A 21,477-nucleotide genomic window follows, 5' to 3' on the forward strand; every position below is an offset into this window, starting at 1 on the left:
TGATCGAAATCATACTGATGAGGGCAACCTGAGTCTGCCTTGAAATGCACCTAAGTCTTCAATGGGTATTCTGGCACAAGATCAGACTCTCAGTTACACTTATCCTTGACTGAGACCCAGAACCCAACTCCTGAATAACAGCTGATAGAGCTGGCCTTTGATAAGGGCAAGGCAATAGTTTTGCTGGTAAGTATAACTGCAGCTCTGACCCTCTTGAACTCAAGTACATGAATGCCATGTAAGTATTAGCAATAGTTTAAATCTGGTCACAAGAAGCACATAGGATCAAAATAAGACAGAAATGCTGGACCAGCAAAGCAGCCTTCCTTGCTCTATCTATGATGGGTCCTAAGGAAGACAGCAGATCACTTCTGCTCCTCATCTGGCCCACAAGCAATTGTTGCTCTCCTTTTATTTTGACTCTCAGTACATAGGGACGCACAGTGAACACCTTGTACCAACTAAAGCTGCCTGCAGATTCACCCAAACCACATGGCTTTAGATCTTCCCTTCCGAAGCTCCTCTGCCAAGATCTCTTAATGGCCTGAATCATTCTAGGCAGTAAAGAAAACATTTTCTTGTTGTTACAGCAGAGCCTAAAACTGTCCCATCATGGAGGAAAACTATGGAGGTCACTTCTGTTTAGCAACTGGTGTCAAATTCTTGAGTAGTCAATTAAGAAGGACTCTACTGTAATCACTGTAATAATTAAATCTCTGATAAAAATGCCAACTTAAAATAGTTTCATAGATTTATATAGCAATTACTCAGTGAAAATAGGATCTATTTTATTTCTAAAAATGCATGGGTGCATAATTAACAAAGTATCGAAACATCCTTGGTAATTATTAGACTTCTCTCTAGAACACTGCTCAGAAATTATATCAGCCACACTATCATGAGCATTGTAGTAGACCACTTTCCCCATGTTCAAATCAGGCATTTCTAAGAGCATGGAAGAAGTCTATCCTTTCATTGGAAGAAATCTTGCTTATGTATTTGTGAACTTATTTGTGGACTCCTAGCAGCAAATTAATTACAACTTATAGGAAATTTTCACCTGCTATTCTTGGTAAGTTAATGGTGGTGGACAGGTGGAGAAATCAGTTTCATGTTTTAAATTATTGTGCAAAACAGACAGGCAGAGATGAAGAAATGAATGAGACTGGCTCAAAACATGCCAGAGAGGATAAGATACATATCCTAGAAACCCTAGAAATCAGGAAAATTCAAGTATTTAGCACATAGATTAATTATTCAGTATAGTTCACAACATAATTTAGCACCTCTATCATTCCAGGCACAGGTCCCATTCAGACCACCTAAAACACTTGTCTGCCTGCCAAATTGCTACTGAACAACATACATTCAGAAGCACAAGCCTTGGTATCAATTTCAAGTATTTTGGTTAGAAATTACACAAAATCAGAACTAGCCGAAGGCACTAAACCATCTCCCCTCACCCATCCATTCCTCTTTAATCACTCTGGCTCTCATGAACTCCTCAGCCTAGGCAGCCTTGTAATCCACAGACCTCAGAGAGAAGGGAAGCTACTCTTAGGCAAGTCTTCTCCAGAGCTAAATCAGTTCACAGGTAATGCAAAAACCAGAACAAACTCTAGGAAAACACTGGAACTGCCTCTTCTCAGTACAAACATTTAAACCAGCTCAGCTCATCTCACACAACTTTGCCACACCAGACTTAACTGCAAACTTGTCCAAGAGCCCCTTCCTTACTTGAGCCTGCTGTTCCAGCTGTATGCAATGAATGAAAACTACTTCAGTCATCTATAGTAAACAAAGAAATGTTCCCTTAAATAAAGGATTCTAAAGACTACATTAGGATGCTTTTAATGTCTAATGTAAATACATGTCCAGGGCATGAGCTCCACACTGAAATCACACTAACACAAAGTGAACTGAGATTTTATACAGCTCACAAGAATATGGCTTTCAGGCTACAATCTACAACTGAATGAGAACGGCTCTTGTAATTTAACCTTTCCTGTTTAGAGCTTTCAGCTATTAATGCCATTTAGAGCAGCCTGAATAAAGCTTTATGGCAAAATTATTCTTCCCTCTCATGGACTTTGGAAGTGGAACTTCAATATGATTTCTTTAGCTGACTAATAATTGTATGAAGTTCCCAAGCTGAAAAACACCACTGCATCTATCTTGCTACTTGCTTAAAACATTTCTGTGCATTAGCAATACCTTGTAACTCAGGTAATTTTTCATGGCAAAAGCTTACACCTGGATTCCAACATTTTTATTAGTAACAGAGACTTGATACTGCTGTTAAGGTTGTTCAACACTGATAAAAGAGCAGTGTCGTCTGAATTATAAGCAACAAGGTAACCCAACTTTGCTGCAAACAAGTTTCCATTCTGTTTCACGATTCTTCCATGCCCAGATACACACAGGGCTGTGTGTTCCAACACAGACATGAACCTCAACTGTTGCAGTTTTAAATTGTCACCTAATACTATGCATAGCACCAGGTGAAGTTAAAGGCTAAACTAAGAATCTACATTTCAACAGACAGCAGAATTAGAAAGAAGTCAACTCAGCTGAGTGAAACTTACATTTCTCTAAGTTTTTTACATAAACTATGAAAAACAGAATGCCTATGACTGCTTCCATAGGCTTTGTTCTACTGCCGAAATTTTCAAATGACCCTCATTAAACCAACCCTCTTCTCCCTTTGCAGTTCAGACATCTCAGTCTGGATCCACCAATCAACCTGGCAGCAGTACACAGTACAATCAAGACAGGAAAGACAAACTAACAAAGCCATGAGGTCTGAGCAGCACCCGTATCACCCCAGCATTAATCTACCAATGGCTCAGAAATGTTCCCTTTCACAGACCGCACATCACAAACTGCAAAAAACAAGTTTCCCAGATCTACATATAATCAAAGAGTCTGGGGAAAAAAAAAAAAAAAAAAAAAAAAAAAAAAAACAACAACAAAAAACAAGCCCAAGAATAGGATCTAGATGGTTTGTGGTTTTTCTTAGAAGTATTAAAAACAGATCTTGAAAACTTTACCTACCTATTTTTCCCCTCGGAATTTGCAGAGTCTCTAAAACTCAGCATTACCTACAGCTTGACTATCATATCTCTGAACACTAAACTGCACAACTACCCAAGGACTTCACATAAACAAATGTCCAGTCTAGCTGACTGGGGCAGCTAGATAATATAGCTAAATACCAGGCATCATTAGTAAGCAAACTTCACAGAATGCAGAGACATTTTGGACACTAACTGCAAGACAAGCATGCGTTTTATCAGAATACCACTATCAAGGAGAGTAAAAAAAGCACAAAACCCACAGCCATACTTCCACAGTTGCTCTCTCTGAGCCACAAGGTATCAGAAGCTGGGACTCTCATTTTAGTCTTTGTGTTTAGCAGTCCAATAATTTCTGTCCTCTATGAACTTTTCAGGCCACTATGCTCTATTCAACTTTAATGTTAAAGAGGCTTGAAAGAAACAATACATTTGCAACCTTATATTTTGTTCATTTACTTTTCCCTTCAACCAAAAATAGCAATTTAAAAACAAACAAATAAAAAAAAAGTGAGTGAATAGGGTTTACACAGGATCTCAAACACTCACAAAACTAAACCAGCTGTACCTCCCCTAAGACTGCTTCATTTACAACATGCCTGTCAGGTTTAATTATCTCTTCTGTAAAGTAGTTTCATTACCTCAAACAGTCATTCACATTAAAAACTATTAAATTTAATTGGTGTTTCTACTGAACATTATGCAATAATATGGGGGCAGAAAAACGTTAAAACCATTAACAAGAAAACCAAGTATCAACATTTGTCAAGTTCATTCACTCATAAGTTGAGGCTCAGTACCTCCTGTCAGATAAGCAAAAAGAAACTTGCCTTAAAATCTGAATAATCTAAGAATCTTTTAAGAACTCACAAGTGCATGCCACATAAAAAGCTCATATATAGCAGCTGCACTAAAAAAACCTCAAAGAAGCTTCCAGAGCATTATCTTAAACCACCAAGCTTATTTATTATTTCAAAAATAAACAAACCTTTTAAATATTAACCACTTCAGTGCTATGGGGAAGAAAAAGTCTGCGGAAAAAGCAGACTGCACCACAGCCATGACTAAAAGCTAATCTGTTAAACAAGCCCTTTTGCAGACTTCACAATATCTTCATTTAGCTACTTTACTCCTCTGCATATCGCACAATGGAAATAAATTGCTATTTAGTGCTGAGCAGAAACGCGAGCTGCATAAGCACACACAGGAAGGCAGAGCACATCTAACCTTGTCTTTGAATAACTGTCAGCGCCAACGGTACCAAAGTTCCTACCTCATACTTCTCCAATTCTTGTTACAAGAAAGGAAAAAAAAGCATTGAAGTGTGCAACTTAGTAAAAGGAGCTTTTTAATGTACCAAGACAGCAAGAGAGCTTATAGACATTTGAGAAAATTTAAGTAACACATCACCAAGTACACATTCCTGGTGAGACATAAATTTTACTACATAAGGCATCCAGTAAAGAAGAAACTTGCTTAGAAATTACTTAGAATTACTCACCCATATTTTTCAACTAAACACTCTGAGCTTCTGTATTCACAACACCAACAGCTCAGCATTTCAGATCCAACGCCACAAAGGTGGGAAAGTGCTTCTCCAATAGTGACAGGTGTACCACTGAATAACTTAAAACTGACTTTCCAATGAATTGATGTATTTCCTGCTATAGGTGTCAGTCTTCAGTTTGTAAATCTGCACATTTAGACACTTTGCTTGACTTAGAATAAACACTACTACATTTCAATGCAAAGATGCTACCTAGAGCAGAGGCCTGTATGAGGCTGAAAAGCTTAAACAAAATACCAGCTTAAAAGTTTACTGATCAGTAATGTACATTTTGAATTATAAACTCCTGTGAGTCAGACACCAGCTGTTTTTTGTGCTTTGTAATCCTCAAGTTTACTTAGAGTGCCTTTAAAAATGCAGGACAGACTAGCATTTCAAATTAATAACCTTCTACCTGCACTTATGAGCAAACCTGTTTTCAAGGTATAAACACTCAGCAATAAAGTCAAGTCATATATAGGAGGGTAGGAAAGAAAGAAGTGAATGGGAAAGGTTTCTTCTAAGGACAAGCATTTCCTTAATACTTGTAATCTCAGTACATTTTAAATGACAGTTATTCTCTCTGTGCATCCAGTGAGAGTTAAGTGTCTGAGTGGCACAAAACAAAACTGCCCAATGTCATGTACAAGGAGAGTCAGCCAAATGCCATTGTTCTAGTCCCAACACAGAGGTGCCTGCTTTTCCACTGCATGTGCAGCTGCTCAGTGGGCCACTCCTGGCTGCAGAGGGAATCAAGTAACAATGGTATGAATATCCATGATTTGATGCATCTCCAAGATACATTTATGTATCTACAAACTATATATTAAGTACAACAGATGCTTCAGAGACTGCTTTGTGCCCTTCTGAAACAGTCTGAGAATACAGCCCATGTATCAGCAGAGAAGCACAGTTAGAGGACTCCAGGAAATATCCTTATGCAACACATGCTACCTGTCTCTCTCACCACTTGGTGCCATGCAAACTACTGAAGGCTGTGAGATATTTGTACTTGTCATTAATTCATCACATCCCTTCTGTGCAAGGACTATTTTAGCTCCATTACTATCAATAAGTATATTTATAAAGGACTATTTAGCACATGGTGTTTTGAAAAATATCAACTTGACGCTGAATATATTCCCAGAGAATAAAATTCAGAGCTGCCTAAGGTTATGCTTTTGAATTATCAACTGCAGGTTCAGTTTCATACTCCTTACCACATTAAATGGCTTGATTTGGCTTACAGTAACTGAAAGCCAAAGTAAACTGGGGTTCCCTCAATCCCTGGAAATGGTACTGTTGCCAAAAGCCGAGTCAGGACCTCAAGTTCCAATTCCACAGTGCTATCTGCTTAAGTGGTGGGCTTATTTCCTTCAAACTCTCAGCAACGTGAATGTGCAATTCACATTTAACAAATGTGCAAGAGCAAAGTGTTGAAACAATTCAGAATTAACTTATTAGCCAGTATTTAACCCCATAAACTTCTGAAGAGATATTACACCACAGCCCAAATCGTGCCCACTTACTCTCCTTGGTAATGGTGGGAATAAACCACAAAAACAAAAACATCCAGCCAACATAAACACAGATGTGAACTCTACATACACATCTGACCACAGTGCAAAACAATCAGGGGTAAGATACACTCTCAAAAAAAATTATCCCTAAATGTTCCCCTTCTCTCTGCTAACTAAAACAAGTGCTTCTCATGCAATGTTCATCTAGAGTAAAGGTCACGTAAAACTCAAACTTATTTTGCAGAGAGACAGGACAATGATTTTCCCGAGAAAATCAACACTGGAAAACATTTAAACTATTATACACCAGTAAAATCACAACGTAATACGAGCCAAAATAAAATGTCAGATATCTCCCTACTTCAGTTTTTAAAATTACTGAGTTAAGCCAACTTCCGGATACAACATTTAAAAATAAGCAGGTTACTAAATCACACACAGGGACCTTTTTTACCTGATGAAATTAATGAATAATGAACAGATCAATGACTTGTTTTCACAAGTTTGGTTTTTTGATAGACTCTCATTTACCATTGAGACTATGAATATTTTTCTTATTGCTTCAGGATGGCTTCAGAATTTCATCTCATCCTGCCACACAATACCAAAACTGCTGCCTTCTGATGAGACTTGTTCTACAATCTACCCAAGACAGCAATTCTTGAAAGTTAAAGCTAGTAGATGTTTGTTACTTTCCTCAGTAACAGAAACTTACTAGGACCACTTCAGAGCTTCTCTTTCTTCACCAGCTTCCCCAGTAAGGTTTTGTCTTGATTTCTAGGACATTCTGCAGCCCACATCCCAATCACTTAAAAGACAGCTAAAGCCATCAAAGAAAACATTTCATACTACCAGCACAAGGTCCTTCTGTAGTAAAGTACAGATGCTATGAAAAACCAGGCCAGACATAAGGGTTTAAGCATTAACTGTAACAAACCTATTTTTTCTCTTCTAGTCCAAGGTGAGCCAATTTTTTTTCAATATTCTGAACTTCTTCTCAAGACAAGACACCTCAAAGGAAATAATTCTCCTTCATAGAAAGGCTGAGAGCATAAACATGCAACAAATTTCCGTTAATCATTCTTATCCTACAGCTCTGGTAAAGATTTATTAAACAGAGGTGCTTTATAAATATGCATGTTTCACTGATTTCTCACACACACTTCCTTCTCACAGAACAAACCTTACACCATTGACAAAAAAAGGGAAGCTGTTTTACTTCAGTTTTAGTTAGCTCAAGTTTTTAATTTTAGCTCAAGTTCCTTCACCTCATACATACAGCAAAAGGATAAATTTTTGCCTATTGACTTGAAGTACTATGAAAAACATTAGATCTCCAAGAGGGACTGTATTAAATTACCTTTTCTCCTAATACTTGAACAGTCTCATTTTGCACTTGACCCACTTCAAGGCCATAGCATCTTCATTGGAAAACACAGCAAAGTAGATCGATGTTAATAAAGACTTCCTTCTAACTGAGCAAGATAAATAGCAAAAGAAGGGCAAGCAAGGTCATTCATCATCTTTTGCAAAGAACACATGAAAGCAAAAAAAACATCCCAGAGAACCAGGAAAGAGTATGCAAGTGCATCTGTAAGTGAAAGATCCAACACTTCCGTATAAGTAACCTGCTTAAAGGATATAAAACGTTTTGCAGGACTCAGATTCATTAGCTCTTACCTGTAGCCCTACTTATGAACTTTCCAATAAAACCACCCTGTTGTCTTGCATTCAGCATTTTTACCACATACATCAGATCTAGATTATTGAATTACAAGAATTGTAAGTCACATCACAATACTGCAAAATCTTATTCTGAATCCAGTTCCTATTGTCTGCCACTCTCTTCAGAATTATTTATTGCATTTAAGTACTGAGAAAAATCAAGTACTAAAAAGGCACACAGGACATGTCCTGCTGAAATACTAATATAGGATTAGGGCTGGGGGGTATAGCCTCCCCTCACAGTGAAAACCTTCAATTCTTAAGCAAAAATGAGGGCATGGGAAATAGGAAATCCAATTTTAACATCAGCGTTTAAAGAAACTTAAGGAGAACTGAACTAGAGAAGTTAGAAATTACAAGAGAAAGGGGCATTTCAAACAATTAAATCTTGGGAAATGACTGAAAGAAAAGATGTTACACACTGTGTAGACAGAGTAACATGGGGAATGATAACGGCACAAAGAGAAAAAGAAATAAAAGAAAAACATCAAGTCATGTACAGTGTTTCTGCTGAGAAAGGCATTTCCAGTGAGACTAACTACAGACCAATAGAGCTCGAAAAAACAACGGGCACCCTTTATTCCCCTTCCTAAACATCTTTAATTCACAATCATTACACTTTCACAACAATACACCTGGTATAAAATCCTTGTACTTTGAAAATGAAAATCTGGAAAAAGAAGCCTATGCAGAATTTGTCTTTGCAGGCTAAAGCCTTCCTAATAGCCATGTTCAGAACTGAACATATGACTAACAAAAAACATGAACACTACAGCTCTTAAAATCATAACAGAAAACAAACAGTAGCACTATATGTGTGTATAGGGCAGCCTTTATTACCAATCCCTCTCCTCATATGTAAGCTTCATAAATCTTCCAGGCAGGCTACAAGATCCGTGATTTCTGTTTACAACTTGGAAGGAACCCTGAAGTCTTGAAATTGATATAAAGAACAAACTCAAACGGATGTTGGAAAGCAATTCCCTCCAAATACACCCTCTTGAAAGCTTCAAATTAAAAAAGCATTGATTTCTTAATTCCTGATTAAACATAAAGGAAACAAATCTTTAAGTATGGTACTTAACCTTAAGAGGATCGTTTCCTCTCTCAAGCAAACTATCTACCTGTGCTTGAAGAAACTGACAGAGCAAAAAGTTTTCAAACTTTTTTTCCAGCCTCAATTGATGCAATTCACCTTCACATATCTGCTTACTCAGAGCAGGATTAGTCCTTGAAAGCACATAAAGCTGAACACAGAGAAATGCACACACACAAGTGGATGGGAGAGCAGAGCACGCTCACTGAACGGGAAGAGTACATCTACAGCAGCAGCCAGCATCTTCTGCCTGGTACATCAGTCATTTGATGTGCTCCTCGATACTAAAGCCAGTGTTTCCTCTTACAAGTACAATGTGGAAAAGCAGTAGAAAAACAACAAGTAACTTATTACATATACCTACGGCCTGCCAATTACAATATTCCTTTCCAGCAGAGCAGACGTCCACACAAACCTGTACTTGGTCCTACCAAACAAAAACTTGAAAACAATGCACTGACTTAGAGGTATTCAAAATTCAGACTAAATACCCTTAACAAATTTATAAATAACTGCATATACATTTCTGAGGAATACAATCATATAATCATGGCACAATTTTTGTGATGGCTACAAGCAAAGTGGCCTACTCAATGAAAAGATTTGCAGGTTTAAGGGCTTGCTACATGGCATATTTTTCCTATGTGAAGCAAATTAATAGTAGGTAGGTTCCTACAAATAATTAAATTTGAGTGGCATAAATACAGAATGTTAGCTCTTGAAACGGAAACTAAGGACATCTCACCATGCTTCTCAAACATTAAGGTTACTGAACTCTTGTCCCTACCATTATTCATATTCTTCTGCATACAATTAATATCCAATCCTTTGCTGAAATACATTATATGATGGATCAAAGCTGAGAAAAGAGTCAGGAAGATAACAGTTTGGGGCACCACTTAAGGCTAGCTGGAAAAATTCCCAGAAGGTAAAGCCTTTCCATACAAGTCTGGCTTTAAAATGATTTACAGTTTATCCTGACAAACTCCTCTCCTCCAAATTCCTATTAGTTGTACTACTTCTTGTGCTCTCAAGAATACTAACAAAGTTATATTTGTGGGCATCCTCCTCTCCCTGGCTTAAGGTAAACAATTTGAGACATGTTTTTAAACTCTTCCAACATGCTCATTGCAAGTGATTACTATGTACATCTAACCTTTTTAACCTTAACTGTGAACATGGACAATTGGTCTCACTTTGGTTAACTCTGCTATGCAGAGAGGCACTGTTGTTACACAACTTGTGTGCAATTATTGGGATGTCCACAGCACGGTAAAAATAAGCTAAGAATTCATAAATCAAATGGATTCTGTCAAAGCAGACTATATACAGCTTTTCTGAAACAGCTTTCTTAGAGAAACTATACTGCTTTTGTACACAAATGTAACTCATAGAATAGAAGCCACAGAATATCCAGAGTTGGAAGAGACCCACAGGTATCATCAAGTCCAACTCCTGGCTCTGTCCAGAACAATCCCAAATTATACCATGTGCCTGAGAACACTGTCCAGGTGCTTCTTGAACTCTGTCAGCTCTGGTGCTGTGACCAGTTCCATGGGAAACCTGTTCCAGTGCTCTGAATGAAGAAGCTTTTGCTAATATCCACCCTAAACACTACTTGACACAGCTCCATGCCATTAAGATGACTTATCCTGCTTTCAAAAGGAAAAAACCTCTTCAACATTAATATTGTAGACAATAATCAAACTGAAGTCTGCCAATTCACATCCTCCTTAATTTCAAAACAGAATCTGGACCTCCTGGAGAAGCCTCTGACATGCACAACCAACTCCTACTATTTTCTGAAAGTGCAAGTATTTTCAGGATTACTTCAGAGCACAACATACACACCCTTCCCATTATCACATGCTTGACTGACAGCACATACAGAACGTCACCTTATCAAACCACTTTCACAGCAGTCCCCTGCTCACAACTTCAATTTAGTCCTGACTTCCCTATGGTGTAACAACAGGACATATATCATGATTCTTCAACTTTTACACAGAACTGTCAGCTTCCAGAAATAATCCATATGTCTTCTTCATAGATGAAGGCCCATCCCAGTGAGAAACCAGAAGCAAAATTTACTCAGTGTCATTCCAGACTCATAAATTGCACCAACCTGTAATAGAAGTCTATGCTACCATGATCCCTCTGACTTTAAAGGGAACACTGCTGCTACAGGTGGATTTCACATCACAGGATTAACAACATTCTTCATGTAGCTGAAGGCAATGCATAAATTGCCCACTATAGAAGCTACTCCTCATGATCTGCCAGATTTCCTAGCTTGCACAAATGCTCAGGTGAACAGAATAACTTAAATAACAACATCAAACAGAACAGAAATCTTTGGTGTAACTGAAGATGGAATAAGCAGGAAGTCACTATTACTCTTACATTTGAAATTCGACCCCATTTGTAATGAGCTGCCACATCTACAGAGGTGTCTGTAGACTGTTACTTTAGACAAAACTTCAAAAAGTCCTTGTTTCTGTGTTTCCCCTCCTATCAAACATGCAGGTTCTTAAAAATCCAATCTATGAGCTCACTGTATCTAAAATTCTGCACTAAAAAAAGGCTAGTGCATAATTAATGCCTTTGCTTTGAGTGAGCAGAAAAGATGCACAAAGGGGAACACAACATAAACAAAAACCAATACTCTTCCAGTTTATAGGACTCATGAATCCAAGACTGTGCAAAAAGAGGTGTCTCTACTGTCCTCATTTACTTCAAAATCCTTTAATGTTTCAGTTGCCCTTCTCTAAAAAGGGACCAACTAAAGGAGTTCAGTTGTTCTGCTGAAGATTTCAGGACTTCTACAGGTAGAGAGAGGGGCACAGATTCTCTTCTGTTAGTAAGCAGAAAACTTTATAGTTTCCTAACATTGAATCAAAGGAAAAAAAAAAACAAAAACAAAAAAAACCAAGCCCAGACTGGAAACTAATGATTCAGTTACAGTACCTGCTATGATTTTACATTCACATAATTCTGATGGCACCAAGATTCTAAAACACTCAACATCCGTGAATCGTGCGTCAGTAAGGCAGTGCTTATTTTAAGAGTACTTAAGGCACCATGCACACAATTAGAAATATACACTTTTATGGATGCACTCACAGAATGCAATTTCTTAAGCTGGCTGGAATGTAATAAACAAAAAACATTGGAGAACGTTTAGTGAAATTTCCATAAATTAACACTGTTCATATATTAAGTCACTACACCTCAGCTACATGCTTACTTCACATATTTTGAATTCATTAGGGTTTAGACAGCAACATATGGGTGCCTTTTCGTACATTCCTTACCAACTTTTTCCCTTGATATGCTAAAAACAGCTGTTTCAGAAGCAAGTGACCCTGGATATGGTAGCCTCTCAATGCTTGCAGTATGGATTTTAAGAGGAGAGACATTTTTCTGTCCAGATATGGCTTGGCAGAGATCTGTGCTAGCAGTGCCCAAGGCAGTTTCATGAAAAGGATGTGATCCTTGAGCCTATCCAAACTGGGTAAATGAAAATTTACCACGTAGTGCTTTTTAAATTAAGACACATCCTATTAAAGTGTTCAAGGCATTTGAATGAACATGAGCTTTTCTTCACCACGTCTTCTGTAGCATTTAGCAAACATTGACAGGTCATGCTGAATGGGTAAGAAGGGGGAAAATTACATCTAATAATGAAATTTTAACAAATAAGCTCTTCTTAAACATCCCCAAAGCCAGGTCAGGAAAGATAATACAACTGTGGATTTAAATAAACCAAAAGCACAGTTTAAACTATTTCAACAGTTTGCTCAAACACCAGGTAACAGAGTATGACAGCATCCAGAAATTATAATTACACATACAGACTTAATTCCACCCGCTGTGCAAGCTGTCAGTTACACCATGACACATATACAAAGGAAAACAGTAAGAACTGAATGAACAGCTGTACAGATTACAATTTTGGACTCTGCGTGCTTAATTCTTCTCTCTCTAACTAGTAACACAAAATAAAATTAGAAATCAAGCTTTAAATTTAAATTGTGATCACAAGAAAACAACTCTACATAGTGCATCACTGTCAGAAATCTAATAGGACAAGCAAGCAGCTACTCCAGAGCTAAGGTGAGGACAAGGATTCATAACCAAACCAGGATCCCAGTGAGAAGAGGAGCTAGGAATAATTCAGTAAAGTAACAGCACTCTCTCTCCTGCCTCAACATCAAATGCCAGAAACACTGGCATTTACAAAACTTTACCTGAGGGAGAAAGTGCACTTAACCTATACAAACTTGAACATACAGAAGGCAAAAATCAAAACTAACATCCAAAACCTTAGCAGACCACAGTACTACCAGAATTTACATGAGAATAACAAATTCATTCAAAGAAAGTCAAACAATCCCCCTCCACAAACTCACGATAATTCCCACAACCCTAGAGCTGTTATTAAGTCTGGAAATGTCACCAACACAGAAAAATTTTTCTGTTAGGTAATTAATTTCTCAGATCTAAGGGACTTAATTAAAAGCATCTCTGCTCATGCTAATCTTTGCTAGGGCACTGCTTCAACTAAGAAATTTTAACTTCCCAACATTTTAAAAATGCCTTATAATATTGACATGGTGTCCTTCAAACACATGGCTTTGCACCTTTTTGAAACTCCCTTAAAAAAACCTGAAAACCCAGCCAACTATACTCACAGCCATTTTCTATAAGGATATATTTTTTCAATTATCCACAAAGTCTCAACATCCCTGCTACCCCCTCACCCTAGATTTCTATTTTTTAAGAGAATCTAGAGACTAGGGACGTAGAGTGTGCTCTTTCTACTTTCCTTTCAAAACATGCAAGGAAAACAAGTGTAGTTTCCCTTGGTTTGGTTGGAGCCCATCAAATCTAGGCTGCCTGGAGAGCTATGCACACTTTCTTTCTAAAATGTCACTGAACATGTTCAAAAAGCTTCAGTCTGTTATATTTTTTTCACTTTTTATCTTGCTTAATTAAAGTTACCTCTGCTCTGCTTTACCAGCTGTCTCCTTTCAGTCTAGAATCTGAATTGCTAGTTAAAAAATAAGCAACACCCTTCTCAGAAACAGAAAACCACAGGATACACAAAACAACACCTTTTAAAAGGTCCTTTATAGATGATAAATCTACTTCACCTACTTGTTTATTCAGTTATCAATGAACTTGATAGCCAAATCTGCATTACTGTATTATTAACAGTGGTCTGTGGTCTGGTTCTCAAAATTACAGCACTGAGGATCTGTCTTGCTCAAAAACAGCATTTTGAAATAATATAGGGGATGCTTAGCGTTACATAAGAAGATCCATTACACTTTGAAAGCGTTTTTTTCTTGAAGATGTATATGCCTCATGATACTTTTTAGTTTCTTAGCTGTAGCAACAGGCTTGGCAACAGCCACAATGTGTTTACCTCAGAAACCCCGCAGCTAAAGCAATCCTGAGAACACTGGTTGGTAACCTTCAGTACTACTGTCTGCATGTCAAAAAGGGTTTTTACTAGTCCTTTACCTCCAAACAAAAACCACTGAATGAAGCCATGGCTTGAAGCAAGGCAGACTACTTGTAACAGAATTAACACCACTTAAGGTCCTTAGCAGTCACTTCCTTTAAAAGGGTTACTATATCCCTGGATCAACTGCATATTTTACAACTCCCATAGAGTCAGCAAGGTTGTTTTTCCTTCAGAAGACTCTCAGGGAGTATCACTTCTTGAACTGAAGTTTCCAGTAGTAATAAAGAAGATGCTCTATTTTCGCTATTTACTTTTTTGTAGGAACAGGATGGGAGAAAGATAAGATGAAAGGGAAGCAAAATAAGATTCCTTTTTGTGCATCAAAACAGTAATTAGTCATTTAAATATCTTGTGACTTGATGCCTGAATATTAAATCTCTTTGATTGCATTTTTCCCTAGGGAAAGTTATTTAGTCAAGAGGAAAACTCTTAGCTCCAAATATCTGTTCATTTAAAATTGCATTTATGCAAAACTCAAACCAATGTAAGAATTCTATTTATAAAAAGTTATAAATGCTAATTCACACTAGTTGAAGACACCCTCTCCTCCAGAATCTTATGGACACTTTGCCATCTGTTTGTAATAAAAACATCTACCGTTTTAGTAAGCATTAGGGAAAAAATCCTCCAACTCAAGTCTTCAGCTACGTAACACAAACTACCAACTTTCCAAAATCCTGCATGGCCTGAAGTCTGGGAAACAGAACACAGCAGGGTATTAAACCTATAAGGTTTGCCACAACTTAAGTCACAGAACTGGGCTCTCTGTTGTCAACACTAATATAAACTGAAGAGAAAGCTTTCTAGGGCAACAAGACGGAAGGAAGGAAATTCAGCAAGTCTGCAGAAACAATGAGGAACAAGAGTGTAATAGCAACTACTTTATGTAAGAAGGTCCAAAAAAGATTCAGAAAGACATCTGTGCTTACTGACGGCAAACTCTTTTGGGGGTGTGTGTCTGTGTGTCTACACACATATTCAAAACAAAAGCAGGAGCAAACTTCAGCTGTGGGAAGTGTCTACTTACTCCTAGAGCTAACCCTCAAAGCTAAATTTAGGAAACAAAAGCATCACATGAACCACGAAAACAAGTCTTATAATTAACGTTTAAAATCTTTTCCTTGCCCACGACTACTTTTACTTAGCTAGAACATATGTCAGGGTTTAGGGAGACTATACAGACAGCCCCTGTAATTTTCTAGCCTGAAAACTTGTAACTGCCAGGCAAACAAAAAGAGAAAGAAAGCAACCTGACATTTCTAGATAAATAAATGCATGCATGCACTCTCACTCTCTTAAACTGAGAGACAACAAGTGTCATGGCAAATAACAAAATTTAAAATTCTGGTACAAGAGGAAATTAAAGGTGCTTTCTCTCATATTCAGAATCTACAGGTATCAATTCAGAATATATCTACTGTGCCCAAAAGAAACACAAGCATCCAAAGCACTGCTACTCACTGCTTAAATACTCCTCAATTGATACCGTGCTAAAGTTTTAAGCACCTTCACAAAAAGAATCACCACCAAGACAACTTGTTAAAACCCAACTTACCAATTAGAAAAATAAAACAAAAAAAAAAAACCCACAAGACCACTACACAATATACATTTTAGCAGATGTGTAAAGAAACTTGTGACTCATGGAAGCCTTGGAAATACTGAATTATGTTAAAATGGAAGGAGTTATGCCAAAAAAAGCCTCAGAGAGTGTCTGCTCTATAGACAACAACTATAGTAAGGCAAAGTGCATTACTCTAGAAACCTTTCCACCCAAAGACATGCCATAAAAATTCACTGAGCCCATTAACTAATAGCAGTAGTGCCACAAAGAAGAAACTCCATTTAAAACTGATATCTGTCTTAAAACAAATGCAACTGCAACTTAGCTACATCTAGAACTACAAACAGATTGTCACCTTCAAAGGAAAATGGAAGTCTAACAACTAGAAAAACTCAGGACTAGAAACTGTCACAGAATCACTGAATATTCTGAGTTGGAAGGGACCCACAAGGATCGAGTCTAACTCTTTAAGTGAACAGTACATTCGGGGATGGAACTCACAACATTGGCATTATTAGCATGCTGCTCTAGCCAACCGAGCTAGTGTCACCTTTGTTCTTAGCACCAAATTTCAAAACTTGCTTACATAACTGTATTTCTACAGTACTTCCCTATTTGCAGTGCTTAATGCACAGATGGGGAAAACTGATTATACTACGGAAATAATTAAAGATTTACAACACTGCAAATAATGCACTTCAGAGCAGAGTCTTCAACAGTAACAGTTACCAAGTGTTTTACCTATCTTGGAAAGTGCTGAGTGAATGATTAAATGACCCTGAAGTTCAAAATGGTTTAAAGTTTCATCCTCCACTGAGACAGCAAAACCGAGCAGGAAGTGTAGACTTTTAGCCTCCAACACGGATTTCGTTACTCTGAGTAGCGTTTCAGAACTGACTTGCGTGGGGACCATCACAACCTTACTTACACCGCGCCTGTCTGAAGGCACTTGAGGGGTTCTTAAATAAACCTAAACACAAACCCTTCCACTTCCTATCTCCGGCAGGGGAAAAGGAAAAGGCAGGGGCCCCGCCGGGCCCCGCTCCCCTGGGGGCGGCCGGGCCCGCGCGCGCTCCCGCCGCCGCGCGCCCCCCGCGGCGCCGTCCGGCTCGGCAGCGCCCCCCGGCGGGGCAGCGCGCGCACGGCGCCGCCGCCGGGCCCCGTCTGCTCCTCGCGGCTGCCGCACCAGGCCCGGCCCAAGGACCGAGACACAAAATGGCGGCCGCCCCGCGGTGTCACGTGACCCCCTTTGTGCCTTTCGGGGTCCCGCGGAGGGGCCGGCGGCGGCCGCGGGGCACGAGCGGGCGGAGAAGGGGCCGTGAGGGAGCTCCGGGCGAGGCCGCGGTGAAGGACGGCCGGGCTCGGCGCCTTCGCGCCCTGGGTGTTCCCCCCCTCCCGGCGGGCGGGGAGAGTGGGGAGAAGATGGCGGCCATTTTGTGCTTGCGCAGAGGCGAAGGTGGGGGCCCGGGTGCGGGGGGGATGGTGGGACCCGGCCGAGGGGGGGGGGGGTCTCACGTACCGACTCCTCTTCCTTCTCCATGCCCGTGGGCATCTGCGGCACGGCCCGGTTAATGGAGGCATATTCGGCCAAGTCAGGCAGGTCCTCGCAGCGGAAGACGGGCAGCGGCTTGGACGCGTCCAGCGCCCGGGCCCGGAACGACAGTTTGCTCATGTTAGGCGGCGATGGCGGCTCCGGCTGGGAAGGGGGGGGCGACAGCAAGCGCGCTCCGAGCTGAGAGCCGGACCCCGCCGAGCGATCTCATGGAGGGACCGGGGCTCCCCCGGCGGGGCGGGGCGCACTCCGACACGGGGCCCGGCGGCGCCCGCTGGCGCGGCTGGGCTGGGCGCTGGCTCCGCTCCTCCGCCGCTCCGGTTCCGCTCAATACGCCACGGCCAACATGGCGGACATTAAACCTCGACTGGCCGCCTCTTTCAGCCAACCCCAGCGCCACAGCCATTCCCACACTGCATCGCGCAGGGCGCGGGCACGGCGCCGCCCGGGGGGAGCGCGCGCGGCGCGGGCACGGCGGCGCGGGCTCGGGAGCGCGGGACGCTGCGAGCGGCCCGAGCGGGCTCGGCAGCGCGGGAAGGCTCGGAGCCGCCGCAGCCGGATCGGGGCACCGGGATCGGGGGCGCAGGCGGGAGCAAAGGGGGTTTTAAGCAGCGCGTGCGGCACCGCTCCGCCCGCCGGCCGCCGAACCGCCGCGGAGCCGCGCTCCGCTCCTGCCGCGGTGAGGAGGTTGGGGCAGCCCCCAGCCCCTCACCTCAGGGGAAACCTCCTCTGCAGCCGCGCCTGGCCGTGACAGCTTTGGAAACCGGGGCGAGAGGGGCGGGGAGGTGCCGGCCCCGACCTTTCCGGCCTCTCGGGGGCCGGTCCGCGGAGCGGCGGCGGCGGGCTCGGAATTCACCCGAGCCGGGAGAGCTGCCGTGCCGCCGGCCGCGGCCGGAGCGGCGCCCCGCGAGTGGGGGCGTCGGACCGGGGGCCGCCCCGGGAGCGCCCCTCTCCTCAGGCCCGGTCGCCGCCCCGCAGCCGCTGTCCTGCCCCGCGTCGCCAAACCGAATTCGCGAATTATGCTAGATAAAGGGGAAACACCGGCACCTGCCCGAAAGCGGTGAAAAACCTTGAGAACCGGGCACCTCCACAACGGCATTTCCACCCCGTTTCTCTGAGGTTTTCAGAAACTTAGTCAAAGTGCAGCAAAGTGCAGACATGTGAACTGGTTTAAGCCCTGCGTGGACTTAAGTTATCATCAGTGACCCGCTCAAGCGAGCTCACCGCAGGCAATGGGTAGAGCCCACTTGAGCATGTCTGATTAGGGAAGCTCGTTTACATCTCAAAGAGTCGATTAAAGTGATGCACTATGGGGCTCTAAGCGAGGGATCGGAAATGCCGCGTTAGCCGGTCTCGGTGCTCTGCACAGGCCGCCCCAGGGCATCGCAGGCTCCGCTCCGGCCAGGCCGGGCTGCAGCCGTCTAGATAAGGAACTCTGCGTGCTCATGCACCAGGTTAGGTAATTCTAGCTCTAGTAAAATCCATCTTATCGAAGTTATGCTTATATTCATTTAAAATACGCCACCGTTATATGTTGACTGAATTTAGGTGTCCCTCCACTTTTAAAGCAAAATGCTGTAGTTTTTACCGTCACACGGGAATCGGTAAACAGTTCTTTATCACGTACTGCTCTTGGAAAACAGAACTTTCAGAAATACGGCATAGATCTATATAAAAAAAAATAAAGAAACCCTAGTTTGCTAGACAATTTTAGAAATTGTAATAAAAATAATAGCCATTTTTAAAATCGCACCACCTCTTTAATAATAATACCACCATTATCCTCAACCTTAAACCAGTGCTAGACACTAGATTAAATATTAATGTATGCAGTTGTTAAGAGAAGATTCAAGCCAACTGTTTACATGCCTCTAGGTTTCCCAAACTGCTTAAACTGCAGCTCGTTTGGCTTCATAACATCTCTGGGATGCTAAATTCTACCTGTACTGCAAATGGGTAAGTGCAGTGGAAGACAGCTGTTAGAGAGAATGAAACTTTTTTTTTTTTTTTTTTCCCAGGGAGGCATGTTTGTTTGTTGTTTGTTTTTTTTTAAAGGAGGGTGGCATGAACTAAGGAATATAATATATTAACTTGTATTTCAGTAGTTACATCAGAATCAAATGTTTAAACATGCAGATTCCTTTTTTCTCTAATTCTAAAGCTTAAAACACACACTAGTTAGAAATATAATCCTAAAAAATGCTGCCCATAAAACATCTACATAATTTTCCACTAATACTGAATAATTTAGTTTATCTAGACAGATAAGGTGCTGGGAAAAAAAACACCAAAAGAATCGCAATATGCCATCATAGATTAGATTTGACTTAAAAAATTAAATGAAAATGAAACACCTGGCAGCTAAGCAAAAAAAAGGGCATTAAATATAACTCTCCACTTATGCTGATGAAAGGAAAACAATACATAATTAATATAATGAAAACCAAAGTATTGAAAATATCCTGAACTATACAGGAAGAATTATCAAATTCAAACTTATCCTTAAGTGACCTTTGCATTTCTAACCCTGCCACAGGCTTGAGAAAAGTGCAGAGCAAGCAGAATGGACAATAACATTTGGATACAAAGAGGACAGTGCATTAAGAAAAAGTTTTGGCCTGAAACTCTTGGACTCATCTGCTTTTAATGTTTTGCCAATAAAAGAGATTGTGTTTAAATATTTTATAGCAGAAGATGATTAGTCCTCAAAATTTATTTGTTAATAAGATGGAAAGTGTGATAATTGAAAACAATGTGACATCAGCCCTGATGTCTGTTCTGTAAAAGATGGTGACAGGAAAATGTATAGAACATAACCAGACTGATATTTCCATTTTATCACTCTTTTGGTTAAAAAATGCAGGTATATTTTAGGGTTTTTTATATTTTGTAGCTTTTACCAAAATGCACACTTTACATCAGTGCTGCACTAAGACAGTAGCTAATGCAGAATTGGTATGTTTTGTATAATGACCAAAATACTCTTTGGGAGCTCTAAATAAAAGATCAGTAAGTATAAATTAACTTGTTGAACCTAAGGGCTGTGTATCTATTTTAAAAACTGAACTCTAAGGTAAAGTAGTTGAAATATAATGAAAAGACATTTAGAATTGCTATCATTATTGTTTTTAAACTACTGGAATCATTTGGGGGATTTCTTTAAGGCTTTATCTTTTTATGATCTCAATTAAGGGAGCTAGCTTAACTAAAATGAAAGCACTTTGTGTCTCAGCTATACAGCTGGTAAATATAACAATTTCAAAATACATTCAAAAGTACTAAATTCAGACAGAATTTTACAGAACATTATGGGCAAAAATACAACTTGATCCATGCACCTACAGACAGGGATAGGGTCTCTTGTGCTCTCATCCAACTTGGGTTTGTGAAGCCTGAAAAAGTAACTTCTATTTTGGTTTGCAAGTCCTGTGTACTGTTTGAAAAGTTTTTACAAATTTTGTTATTTATTGAGTTTTATGGCTTAAAACCTCTCTGAGTTCAAGAAAGACTTCCAAGCATTTATTTAAGCATTAATTGTAGCCTTTTGGACATGGGTTTAATTTTTCCTCCCATTCTAGCAGCAATCATCACGAAAGTACTACACGTGATGTGTATATAGGTTAAACCACATTGGTTTTTTTGCCTTTTGGCTTCAAGCATTTTGTATTTTAAGGATATAAAATTCTAGGAGACAGTTGTTCAACTTAAAGAAAAAGCTTTCTTAAACATTTTTGGTGTTTTGTTTGTTTTTTTTTTTAAATTAGGCTTTGTATTTTGTATTACACTATACTATACACTGACTTTTGTATCCATAAATATTTGCATTTTATTTTTTCACTCTGTGTCTACCTTACGCCCTGCTTCTAA

The 21,477-nt window shown here is 40.3% G+C and overlaps 1 protein-coding gene across 4 annotated transcripts in view; it reads right to left on the bottom strand.

Moving 5' to 3' along the window:
* Positions 1–21,477, bottom strand: part of EPC1 (enhancer of polycomb homolog 1) — a 60,383-nt gene that overhangs the window by 28,227 nt on the left and 10,679 nt on the right. For 3 of the 4 annotated variants that reach the window (XM_056485229.1, XM_056485228.1, XM_056485231.1), the window contains exon 1: positions 17,578–18,225. The exons of the other annotated variant lie outside the window; for it this stretch is intronic. In XM_056485229.1, coding sequence (XP_056341204.1) covers positions 17,578–17,730 — 153 coding nt within the window. In that variant the 5' untranslated portion in view covers positions 17,731–18,225. Of the gene's footprint in view, positions 1–17,577; positions 18,226–21,477 lie in introns of those variants that run through there. 4 annotated transcript variants of the gene reach the window in all.

This window comes from Oenanthe melanoleuca, chromosome 2 (assembly GCF_029582105.1).
Source record: "Oenanthe melanoleuca isolate GR-GAL-2019-014 chromosome 2, OMel1.0, whole genome shotgun sequence".
Lineage (NCBI taxonomy): Eukaryota > Metazoa > Chordata > Aves > Passeriformes > Muscicapidae > Oenanthe > Oenanthe melanoleuca.